The sequence below is a fragment of the Microtus oregoni genome, unplaced genomic scaffold (genome assembly GCF_018167655.1).
Source record: "Microtus oregoni isolate MIOR12 unplaced genomic scaffold, Mior012 000025F_ref0000491, whole genome shotgun sequence".
Taxonomy (NCBI): domain Eukaryota; kingdom Metazoa; phylum Chordata; class Mammalia; order Rodentia; family Cricetidae; genus Microtus; species Microtus oregoni.
Genome location: NW_024543084.1, coordinates 14,964,857 through 14,976,852, shown reverse-complemented (window position 1 = coordinate 14,976,852; position 11,996 = coordinate 14,964,857). Strand labels below are relative to the sequence as shown.

At 54.4% G+C, this 11,996-nt stretch overlaps 1 protein-coding gene across 1 annotated transcript in view; it reads right to left on the bottom strand.

The window, feature by feature from the left end:
* Positions 1-563: 563 nt before the first annotated feature.
* Positions 564-11,996, bottom strand: part of Usp20 (ubiquitin specific peptidase 20) — a 30,656-nt gene continuing 19,223 nt past the window's right edge. The window contains exons 12-26 of the mRNA XM_041674685.1: positions 10,566-11,013; positions 10,063-10,203; positions 9,649-9,764; positions 9,326-9,498; positions 8,789-8,883; positions 7,236-7,269; positions 7,024-7,069; positions 6,298-6,478; positions 6,089-6,215; positions 5,715-5,884; positions 5,547-5,628; positions 4,589-4,697; positions 3,646-3,748; positions 2,400-2,471; positions 564-1,948 (exon numbers count right to left, since the gene is read on the bottom strand). Of these exons, the coding sequence (XP_041530619.1) occupies positions 1,788-1,948; positions 2,400-2,471; positions 3,646-3,748; positions 4,589-4,697; positions 5,547-5,628; positions 5,715-5,884; positions 6,089-6,215; positions 6,298-6,478; positions 7,024-7,069; positions 7,236-7,269; positions 8,789-8,883; positions 9,326-9,498; positions 9,649-9,764; positions 10,063-10,203; positions 10,566-11,013 (2,058 nt within the window). The 3' untranslated portion in view covers positions 564-1,787. The remainder of the gene's footprint in view (positions 1,949-2,399; positions 2,472-3,645; positions 3,749-4,588; positions 4,698-5,546; positions 5,629-5,714; positions 5,885-6,088; positions 6,216-6,297; positions 6,479-7,023; positions 7,070-7,235; positions 7,270-8,788; positions 8,884-9,325; positions 9,499-9,648; positions 9,765-10,062; positions 10,204-10,565; positions 11,014-11,996) is intronic.

Here is an 11,996-nt window from a genome sequence, read left to right as displayed (position 1 = left end):
TCCTTACGTGGCTGAGGACGACCTTGAACTCCAGATCCTCATACCTTCCAAATGCCGGACTAGAAGAGTACATCACTACCCCTGACTTTGGGAAGGTTTTAGCCCTTGTTTCTACTCCGAGCACTCCTAACTCTTCAGTATTATGGGATGCCAGTGGCCAGTTTGCTCTTCCACACAGGACAGAATAAATGTGGGCCCCAGAACACACTCAACCACTGGGCCACCTCCCAAGTCCAGAGCTCAGTGCTTCCAAAGCAATACTTTCAAATCCTTCCCCAGAAAACAAAAGCAAATGGGACCAGAGCTGCAGGGATGACGACCATGCCGCTTAAGGTCCAGAGGCCTGAGGTCCTGGGGAAGGCTCTGTGCCTCTGTAGCTACTTTGCAGGCTGCTGCTGAGGTTTGCAGGGGTATGCTGGCCACTAGACATATCCCTGCTGGGCCCCTGTGGTTGGCAGGTTTCAGGAAAGGAAAGACACAGTTGGTATTTCAAATGATCCAGCCTCCTCCCCAGAGCTTCCACGGGGCCTCTGGCTCGTGTTAGTTAACAAGCGACAGGACAAGCTAGGGGCAGGGGAGGAATGCATATTTATTGGGACATTCTGAACACAAACCATCACAGTAGTGCAATGAGCCAAGGGCTTGACAGCAGACTTCCAAAGATGGCAGCCAACGGGGCAAGTCCCAGCAGCAGCTGTCCACGGGTCCACATGCCACCTCAGTGGGAAGAAGCAGGTCTAGGGGCCACCAAATGCCCAGGCCTGGGCTGCAGGCACCCACTTCTGCAGAGAGTGGAGGCCACTGCCCTCTGAAGGCCTCTTGGTCCCAGGATCCCTCACCACCCCATACCTAGATGTTCTGTCCAGACTTCTCAAGGACCCCAGCAACAGGACAGCCTCTCAAGGCTGAGGGGGTCCCAGTACCTCTGCAGTGGCCTTGCAGGAACCTCTGGGCAAGTGCCTGTGTGAGCAGCCACAGATCACATCTCCCCAGAGGTGGCCCTAGACACTAAGGCTGGGGAGGTACAGGAAGAGGAGAATCAGGGTCACTCTAGGCCACACAGGAAGCTGAGCAAGCAACCAACACTGCACCAGTGCATGAGGTATCTGTCTACCCCACCCCCAGGGGTTCAGGAGCTTCTCCACAGGGCAAATGACACCCATCTGTCAGTGGGCTCAGCATGACAAGGTGGCAGGTCCCCTATAAGCAAAAGTTGCCCTTTCTCCACTCCAACCACATGAGCCCTGTATCTATAGTCAACAACCAACACAGGGCAGCCTGGACCTCCAGGAGGCTATGGTAACCAACATGGCCACCATGCAGAGCCCCTCACATCCATTCTGTCCCCTGTGCATGGACATCTACCTCTGTGAGTCCCTAAGGTGCTGGACCAAGTACCCAGCAGAAAATACCCAAAAGATGGCAGCCACACCCAGTCTCATCCCAGGGGACAGCATTGGCTGAGGGGCAGCATGGAGCTCCTGAGACAAAAGCTGGGCCCAAGCTAGCAAGAGGGCAAGTCTGGGGAAAGGGCGACGACAGCCGGAGTCCTCAGAAGTCAGAGAATATATTTCCCGGCACAGCATCTCTCGCTGCGGACGGCCCAGCAGCACTTAGTCTCTGCACCAGGCACACAGCAGCTCAGCTGCAGGGCAGACACACCCTCTGGGGATGGCAGATACCAGCCTTTGAGGACAGTGGGCACTCAGCAGGATGCAGTCTGCAGAGGGATGCAGGGCTGTCTGGGAGGGAGTAGGGCCAGCCACAGCCACTCAGCCTGGCCCAAGTCACACAGCCCGGGTCTCAGCCTCAATCTTTTGCTCTCCATGCAAGCTCTCTAGGTCTGGGAGCTGGGCCACACTCTGCCGGATGGCAATCTCAGGGCCACCCCCATACAGGTTGTTCAGATAGGTCCAGGTCTCCTCAGAAATCTGCCCATAGTCAGCCCCTGTGGAACAGGAGAAGCACGCTTACACAGAGGCCACATTGCATAACAGTCCTCAGGAGAAACATCTTCTAGGTAGTGGAACTGCGAGGATGAGGACAGGCATGGTGCCCCAGACGGGAGAGAGAATGACCACAGCCCTCCCCAAAGCCCTTTCTTCTAAGGGGCCCAGAGAACATGGCTCTGGCTGTTGTCTCTTGTTTCCCAGGGTTAGAACTGACCAGGCTAGCAAGAGGCATAAGAGGCAGGGTGTGGTGAGGGGCCTATCAGACCTGCACAGGGGTCAAGCACTGCTAGAACCCCCTATATGGCCTCTGGGCCTGGATTTGGGTAACAGGATTTTGATAACAGCTGGCAAAACTTCCTGGAAGGACAGGACCTCAAGGTAACCTGGTGGTGTGGCCTGAAGGTACAAAGGACAGCCTGGCTGGGCTAGGGGTGCTAGGAGACTTACCCTGCTTTAGCTGGACATGGCCACTGCCTTTGACCTGAGCGATCCTGCTGTTGTCAATGGGCCCAGGAGGCTCTGCAATAGACAGAGAGCATGAGGTTCAGTGCTCTAGGCAGTACTATCCTTCAGCAAGGCTTACTACTCAGAGCCCACAGAGGCCTTTCTGGCCTCAGGGCAGAGCCAAGGCTAACAGAGATACTTCCTGCACCAAAGCCTTCTCTCTTGATTTCAAGCCAGTCTCTTAGTACTCTGGACCCAGAATAGGGTACATCTGGTGGGCATGGGGTTGTTTAAGACCAATGTTTTAGTGAAGGGCATCAGTGGTATTTGCCACTATTTGGTGTTCTTTCCTGGTCTACTATCATCTAGCCCCCAGCAACTATGAGAAATGGGAACTGTTTACACAGGACAGAGGTTCCAGCAGCTGGAAAGACCTGCCCAGCTCAGAACTGGAGAAAGGCAAGGCCAGAAGCCAGACCATGGAAAGAATCCCAGGACTGTGCTCCCAACCACAGTCACCTGACTGTTTCAGCCAGCAAAGGATGGGGCTGGGGAAAGATCCAACAGCCTCTCTAGTACTGGCTGTTCATGCTCTGAGAAGCAGGCAGGACACTTGTGGGCTCTGTCAACCTGCCAGGGCCCAAGAGCCTGGTCTGGGAGCCTGTGTGACTGCGAAGGTGGCCCAGATCTAAGTCTGCTATTCTTTGCTGGTGACTTAGAGGAATCCTGATAGATAGCTCACTAATTACAGGGCTGTCTTCATTCATTCATTCATTTATTTATTTATTTTTTGTATTTTCGAGACAGGGTTTCTCCGTAGCTTTTTGGTTCCTGTCCTGGAACTAGCTCTTGTAGACCAGGCTGGCCTCGAACTCACAGAGATCTGCCTGCCTCTGCCTCCCGAGTGCTGGGATTAAAGGCGTGCGCCACCACCACCCGGCTGGCTGTCTTCATTTCTGCAAATCCAAGGGATCAAACAAGTACCTCAGCTTTCCTAAAGGTCTAAAGCTATCTACCAAGGAGGCAAGGAGGCAATAGAATCCCAAGGACATGGTCTTGCAGGAGGGAGGAGTGGCTTCCCAGGGGTCAGCAGGAGTGGACAGAGGAGGCAGGGTGGGAAGGATGCTCTGCCATAGCGGCTGGGAGAGCAGCAGTGGCAGCCAGGCCTGCTGGAATCTGTGCTCTCTGCATCCCTGGAATAGAGCACCAAACCTGCCAGGCTGCCCTGCAGAAGGCACGCACCACTCACCACTGTCCTTCCCTTTGACGAAAGCCTCCCACTCTCGGAACCAGTGCATGCTGATGCAGTAAATGACGCTGGGAGACTCCTCGGCTTGGAAGGCCTTGTTCAGCTAGGGGGAGAAAGAGACAGGCAGGGCAGTCAATCTGTCCCTTTCCTCATGACTTTCCAAAGTCCCACCCCAGCCCCTGAGCCTCTCAAACACTAGATGCCCTACGCAGAAAATCAATGATTCCTTGACATGTTCAAAAAAAGAGAAAATTCAAAAAGCTAGAGAGACGGCTCAGTGGTTAAGAGCACAGGCTGCTCTTGTAGAGGACCCAGGTTCAATTCCCAGCACCCACATGGTAGCTCACAACCATCCATAACTTCAATTCCAATGCTCTTCTATACCCTCTGAGGGCACCAAGCATGCACATGGTGAGATAACATATATATGCAGGCAAAACATTCAAATACATAAAATACATCTTCAAGCCGGGCGGTGGTGGCACACATCTTTAATCCCAGCACTCGGGAGGCAGAGGCAGGTGGATCTCTGTGAGTTCGAGGCCAGCCTGGTCTACAAGAGCTAGTTCCAGGACAGGATCCAAAAGCTACAGAGAAACCCTGTCTCTATAAACCAAAAAAAAAAAAAAAAAAAAAAAAAAAACCTTCAAAGAAAAGGCTAGTTCCCGCACTGACCAACCAGGTTACAGCAGATAATGCCTTTAGCACTTTCTCTAAGATGCTATTTTCTCCACTTATCAAATGCAACATCAACTCACATGGTTCATTGTCTAACACTAAAGGCCTGAGCCACCGCAGCAGGCGCAAGTAGAGCACGTTGGCATTTCTCTAATGCCAAGGCCTCTTCTCTTCATTCCTGACCCACTACTACTTGGCAGAGCACTTCCTACTCAGCCTGACTGCACATGGCTTCTGTCTTCAAGTCCCTGTTCCCCAAATGCACCTTGATGAAAGTGTCAATCTCCATCCTCCTGCGCTTGGCCAGTGCCTCGATCTCCACCTGGCAGATGGAGCACACGTACAGATGGTTCACAGCAGGGCCGCCCCCGAACCTGCTCGGGCAGGGAGAGAGAGCCAGCATCAAGCAGGGGAGCTGCTCCCCGCCTCAGCCCGTGCGTGCCCTCTAGCACACTCCCAGCACAAAAGGCTGGCAAGGGTCCTCAGGGCTGCTTTTCTGCAAAAGGTGCCCAGAGCTCGGCTTCATCCGGGCCACCAGTGAGGCTGCAGTAGGAGATGGGTGCAGTGAGGCTGCAGATGAGTGCAGTGAGGCTGCAGTAGGAGATGGGTGCAGTGAGGCTGCAGTAGGAGATGGGTGCAGTGAGGCTGCAGATGGGTGCAGTGAGGCTGCAGTAGGAGATGGGTGCAGTGAGGCTGCAGATGGGTGCAGTGAGGCTGCAGTAGGAGATGGGTGCAGTGAGGCTGCAGTAGGAGATGGCTGCAGTAGGAGATGGGTGCAGTGAGGCTGCAGTAGGAGATGAGTGTCCTGGCCTAGGAGCCTTACAGGATCAAGGGCTCTTTCCCACCACCCACTGGGAGCTGGCAGGAGGGGGCTCCTTCCCGGGGCAGACTCTACATACCCAGCTCTACTGGGGCCTGGGGCTGGACTGGGCTGCCATGGGAGGACTGCCTGCTCTTAGTGTCACTGACCTACAAGTTCCCAGACTAGAGCAGTTGCCTCAGTGTGGCCAGTCTGGGCCCCATGCCAGACAGCCTGTGCTGGGTAGAGGTCAGAGGTCTAAGCCAACCCCCACACCTAAGCCCTGAAAGCAATATCCAAGGGCTTTCCACTGTGGAGCCAATGGGATGACTGGATTCCTTGCAGAAGGCGGGGCTGCTGCTGCGCTGCCCAGGGAACAGGGGCAGCGGGGTCAACCTCACTCCAGCCAGCTCCCAGCACTTACCTGCTGTACAGGTGCTCCCAGACGCTCTGCGGCAGGATCACCACCAGGTCGTCGATGTAGTGGTATTTGTTGGGTGGGATGCCTGTGAGGGGAGGCACAGAAGAGAGAGCTGGAGCTTGGGCCCAGCTACCCCCACCGCAACACCTCCCCCAGGGGCAGCCTGCTCACCTCCATGCGAGCACAGGAAGGTGTGGTTGGTGATGGGCCCCGGCTCTGCAAAGGTGTTGAACTTGTTTAGCCATTCTCGGGACACGTAGAACCGGAGCAGGCTGGGCTCCCGCATGGCAGCCAGAGACACCACCTGCTGCCGCTCACGCATGGCCTCCTCACTGCTCTTCCTGGGATAGACAGGGGTACAGTATGAGCCAAGAGACCCGGACTCAGGTTGTGCATGGACACCAAGTCAGACCAGGCCATGCTATGTATGCAGAGGCACCCCGTGGCATGCTAGGAGAGTGGCCTGACCCTCTCACAGGAAAGCTGGCTTGCAGAAACTGCAGACACAGACAGACACATTGGTTGGGGTTCCCCACCAGGCCCACCTGTAGAAGAGTACGTAGGCCTCCACATTCTGCACCACTGTCTCATGGACCTCGGTGACATACTGGTCATCGAATTCATACCACTGCCCATTGATCACATTCTGACAATAGGCAATGTAGTGCCCACCTGGTAGACAAGCAACAGGTTATGTGGACCACAGGAGCTAGGCAGTGGAGGAGGGCCGGGCTGGAGTGCAGGGTATACTCACTGCCTGCTGTGCCATGGTGACAAATGACAGAGAGAAGGTCATAGGTGGTGACCTGAGAAGTGCACTCCTTGGCCAGGAAAGGGCGGAGGTCGAGTCCCTCAAGGGGGAAGGAAACATGGCTGCTGACTTTGAAGGAGTACATTACCTCATGCCGGAAGCGCTTCAGGTGGACACACAGAATCTGAGGGGAGAGGGCAGGGGCCAGTCACCCTGGCCAACTGGGGAAGACGACAGGGAAGCTCATGGATAGGACTCCCACACAGACCTAGGCCTGTTGGACTTGCATGGGGTCCATCACACATGTCAGAGACCCCCATGTGGGAGTCAACAGCCCACTTCTCTCACGAGGACTGACAGCCTATGGTGTAGCTGCCAGAGGGGCCAACAGAGAGCTGGGCTGGGCCCTCAGGAAGCTGACTCGGCCCCAGCTTGCCATGTTTACTTTTCAAGAACTCTGACACTGGTTTGGGGACTCTAAGGAACCTTTCCAGGACATCAGCCAGCCCGCAGCCTGAGCCTTGACTCTGCTCACCTGGGGCCTCAGCAAGCCCCCAAACAGAAGAGGGAACTGAAGTGCAGAGGACACCTCTCCCCCAAAGCACCTGCGCGAGTTTCATGGCCTTCTGTATCTGTACAGGACAGGTCAATCTCTACACGGCCCCACAGGCCACTCAAGCACCTACCCACGTCGACCCCAGCCTAATAGGGCCGAGGTGGCTTGCTCACCTCAGGCAGGCATAGGACTTTACAGTACTTCACACCATTCCGCAGCCTGCAGAAGGGGACAGAAGAGCCATGGTCAGTGTCCTGTGGGGAAGGAGGTCAGCAGAGAGACCGAGGCACAGTCCCCTCCAGATCCTTGTCATCTGGGAGGTTAGCACAGGGCTGAGGGACACCCTGGGGAGGACTAGGGGAACAGGCCCTAGAGCACAACTTACTTCTTACACCGCTCACAGCTGTACATGTTGTCACCTGATGCAGACGAGCAAAGGCCAGAGGTCAGCAGGCATAGAAAACGGGGACAGAAAGGGCAAATATGAATTATGTTTAAGGTGAAAAATACTGGCAGGAAGTGACAGGATTCCAGAGACAGAACCAGAAAGAAAAGAGGTTCATTTGACCCTAGAAGCACCAAACTTCTCACATGGGCAGAACTAAAAACAAATGAAAGGCAGGAGGCAAGGAGGAGGGAGCCTAGCACTGAAGGTAGGCAGGTGGCGGACTCGAGCCTTCAACAGGCAGAGTTCCCATTTCACACTGCTAACCAAAGGGACTTGGGGCCAGAGAGATGGCTCAGCTGAGCTAGATGACCTGGGTTCATCCCTGAGACTTACATGTGAAACAGAGAGCCAACTTCAGATCGTCCTATGACTTCCACATGTGCAGTGTGACATGTGACGACACACACAGAGCAATAAAAATATTTCTAAAAATGTAAAACGTCACTGGGTGGTAGTAGCACAGAATTTTAATCCCAGCACTCGGGAGACAGAGACAGGCAGAACTCTAGGAGTGTGAGGCCAGCCTGGTCTACAGAGTGAGTTCCAGGGCAGCGAGAACTATACAGAGAAACCCTGCCTCAATTAATTAATTAACTAATTAATTAATTTCAAAAAAATTTTAAAAATAATAAGAATAGTTATTGTGGCAAAACTGGTATTATTTGCATTTTTCAATCAGAAAAGACAGCAAAAAAAAAAAAAAACAAAAACCAAACAAACAAAAAAACCCAAATAATTTTTTTAAAAAATCATGAGGTTAGTGACATGGCTCAGCAGGCAAAAGTGCTTGTCACCAAACCTGACAACCTGAGTTTGATCATAAGACCCACATGCTGCAAAGACAAAAATCAATTCCCTAGCTGTCTTCTTGCTTCATACTAGGGCAGCATATGTACACACAATAAGTAAAGGGGTAAATATTTTAAATTACATTTTAGCTTTCAAGCTGGTCACAGTGGTGACAACCTACAAGCTTAACTGGAGAAGAGGAGGCTAGAGAGAGGATCAGTAGTTTAAGGCCAACCTGGGCTATACAATGAATCCGAGGCCAGCATGGGCTATACAAGACCCTGTCTCAAAACAAAGACAAACAGAAAAATCCACCTCGTTAATAACCAAGGAAGCACAAAGCTCAAGTGGAGCACCCCTAGAAAGTAACAACAGGCCAACGGCCAAGAGTGACAGCAGCAGGTGTCTAAGCCTGCCCTGGCGGGTAGCAGGTGGACATCTATCTCATGTGTTTCTTTGGAACAACCTCATGCAGCCCAGGCCAGTCTTGAACTCACTATATAGCTCAGAATGATCCTAAACCCTGATCTCTTGCCTCCACCCCCAGAAGTGCTGGGGTCACAGGGGTGCACCTCCCGTAGGCTGGCAGTGGAATCTAACAGGGTTAATCTGGAAAGCACAGTGGCCATGGGTCCATTAGCCTTGGGCTCTATGCAGTCCCCTCTTCCTGTAGCTCCCATTCTGGCAGCCAGGCCACTCACCCTTCAGCTCGTCAGCAGCAAAGAAAGCAGCCAGGCAGTCTTCCAGTGTGACAACAGGCCCCCAAAACCAGCTGGGGGTACAGGACACCACAAACCTAGACAGACAGGAGAGGGGTGATAGGCGCTATGAGGCCTGGGTATGGGGGTGTGGCTAAGGGCTGTCCACACTAGCAGCTGACTTGCAGCTGGAGGCTAGAGGCCCAGGACTAGACATTTTGTGTCCACAGGCTCTGCAGGGCCAGTTGGCTTGGGGGTTAAGGAAGTTGCCTGTAACTCTTCAGGTCACACCTGGACCCAGATGCTGCCTCACTTCTACTTGCTGCTTGGCCACTCTTTGGGTTGTCACTTACCCTCCACCTTAAAGGAGCATTAGTCAAGGCTATCCCAAAATGACCAAGACCCTGAACCCAATTAACTCATCTGCCTCTTTGGCCTCCAGCTCCCCTGATCCATGGACTCTCCCTGGCCCCATGGATGCTTGTTCCTGCATTGCTGGTAGACCCAGAAAAGTCAGGCCGGGCTGAAGTCCCAGCATACCGTCGGATGTACTCCACGATGAAGGCCAGCCAGCCCTGGGAGGAGTAGCTGTCCCCACAGGCACCTGGCTTGGCTGGTACATTCTGGTAGATGGCAGAGTGGAGTTTGGCTAGGTCTTCCTTGCCAGGGATGGGCAACGACAGGTCCTGGAATGTCTCCACTGTGGTAGATACCTATGGGATAAAGACCCGCCTGGTGTCCACCTTTGCCAGTATCTACTGCCCCAGCAGGTGAAGCAGAAAGTTTGCTCCTGGGGTAGAATGCCAAGGGAGAGTCCACCCTACCCCACATGGTAAACAATGCCAGCTTCCCTGGGCACCCACCCGGTCACAGGTGAGACACTGCACCAGACTGAGGACAGAGCCATTGAAGACGTCTGAGATTACACTGCGGTAGCTTTGCTCCTTCCGCCTCCGGCCACCAGTACTCGGCACCTGGGCTGGGAACACAGCATAGGACTAGGCCAGTCTCCCTGGCATGGCAGGCACAGGCACAGACAAGAGGCTTCCTCAGCCACACTGTGCAGCCCTCACCGTGGATCACGACTGATTATACACGTCACCCGTTGACGCCTTAGCACCACTGTTTATTATAGAAAATGGGGCTCCCTCTCACATCCCAAGGCTGCTACTGGGTTTAAAGGCTCAGGTGAGCAGCACACAGCCTGGACCGGGGTTGTAAGTGCCCCACACTGGCCACCATGACATCCCCAGCTGAGCTCATGACTGCCCCCGAACCTTTCTTGAGCACGTACGATGGCCCCATCCTCACAGGGCTTGCACGAGGAGGGCTGCTGGACAGCTTGGTGTGGCCCTCGTGGTGGTGCACAGGGCTGCAGGGGCGAGAGGAGCTGCGTATGTGGGCTTCATTGTCTGGCTCTGGGGACAGCAAGGAGGAAGTACTGGGCCAGGGCAGCAAAGCTAGTGCCCTCCATGCCAGCTCTGGGGCCAGAGCAAGAGAACCTGGCATCTCCCCCCAGGAATAATGCCTGCCTCCCCATTCCACCCCCTATGTCCAGCTCCAACCCCATCAAACACACTGGGACAAAGCTATCCAGTACATTTCCAGCTGAAGCTCCAGACAAGTTAGGGCTGTGGCTCTAAAAGCCCAGTGAGCCTGGCACTGTGAGGAGGGTTCAGAGGCAGAGTCTCCCCCACCCTACAGCTAGGCAGGCAACAGACACAGGGCTTACAGGCTGTGACTTCCCAGTGGCCCAACCAGTGATCTGGCTGACTGATACCTGGGGTCCGGCAGGGGCTGGTGGACCTTGGTGATGGTGGCTGAGCCTCGCTGGATTGGTTGTCGAGGGAGGCCATGGCCGTGTCCACATCAGCATCCTCATCCACTTGCTCCGAGTTGGTGCGCTGCTGGCCCCAGGAGAACTTACGGTCCTTCATTCGTTCCTTCTCAGAGATGGCTCGGCCAGCCTCTTCTGAGATCAGCAGCTCCATCTCAGCCTTCGAGCTTCCTCCACCACGCCCTTGCCCGTCACCCTCACCCCTGTCACTGCTGGAGTCACAGGACAGAAACTCGTCCTCTGATGGGCTTCGGTCGCCATCACGCCTCTCATCCGTGTCACTGGAATCTGAGTCCCGAGCATCAGTGAGTGCAGTCACAGCAGCTACCATGGGCTCCTTGAGCTCTTCATGAAGCTGGTCCATCAAGCAGCGAAGGAACTCCTGGGTGTCCTGCAATCAGAGCCATGTCACTAGGGCTTTACAGGGACACAAGAGCCACATGGGCACTGCTGCTTCTGCCCATAACGTCGCCAGCCACCTCTAGCAGGACCTGGCAAGCACCTATGCAGACAAGAGGCCCTTGGCAGTCCCCACCATTCAAGGCTCAGAGAGACTATGGGACTCCTCCCAGGTCACACAGCACACAAAGAGCCAGGGTCCTGGGCGTAAACCACAGAACCAGCTTCGCCTCTGCTCCTGCACAGTTTGGGAAGGGAGATAAGCAGCACATCAGCCACTGAGGTCTCCTTGCTCCCTGGGCAGAGGTCAGCAGTGTGTCAGGGACCCAGGAAGGCTCAAAGGATAGGACATGGCCAGCCAGACGTTAAGAATACTTCATTGAATAGTGCTACCCAACAGGCTAGGCAGCCAAGCAGATCCCTTCTCTACCGGTGCATCTTCCTACTCCCCCCACATCACCACCATGTGTGTGACACAGCGGCAGGAGGAGAGGCCCTGAAAGCAGAGTCCCACTCTCCTGGCTCACACGGGCAGGACACAGATCAGGTTGCTTCCCCCAGAAGGATGGTGTCATTTTTAGGGCCTAGTACCTACTCTAGCCCTGCAAGAAGCTGGGAGGTAGCCTAATTGCAGAGACACCCTACTGAGGTGGTGGTGACAGCAGCTGACCTCAAGGGCTGAGGGCACTGGAAGACATGTGCTCCGAGCCCAGCAGCAATCTGATGATGCCTGAGCTACTCCTGGGCCACATGAGGGAAACAGGCTCACAGGCATCCAGAGCCAGCTGACCCCAGGAGAGGTCAGTGGGACACACAAGTGGTTTCTGTCCGTCAGGAGGGTAGGCATATGAATGAAAACAAGTCTTCAGCTACCACCCACTACTTCTTCCTCTTGCCAGATAAGGGGAATGGCTCACTCAACACAGTGCTTGACACGCCAAGCATAAGACCCAGAATCGACACTGAAAACAAGAA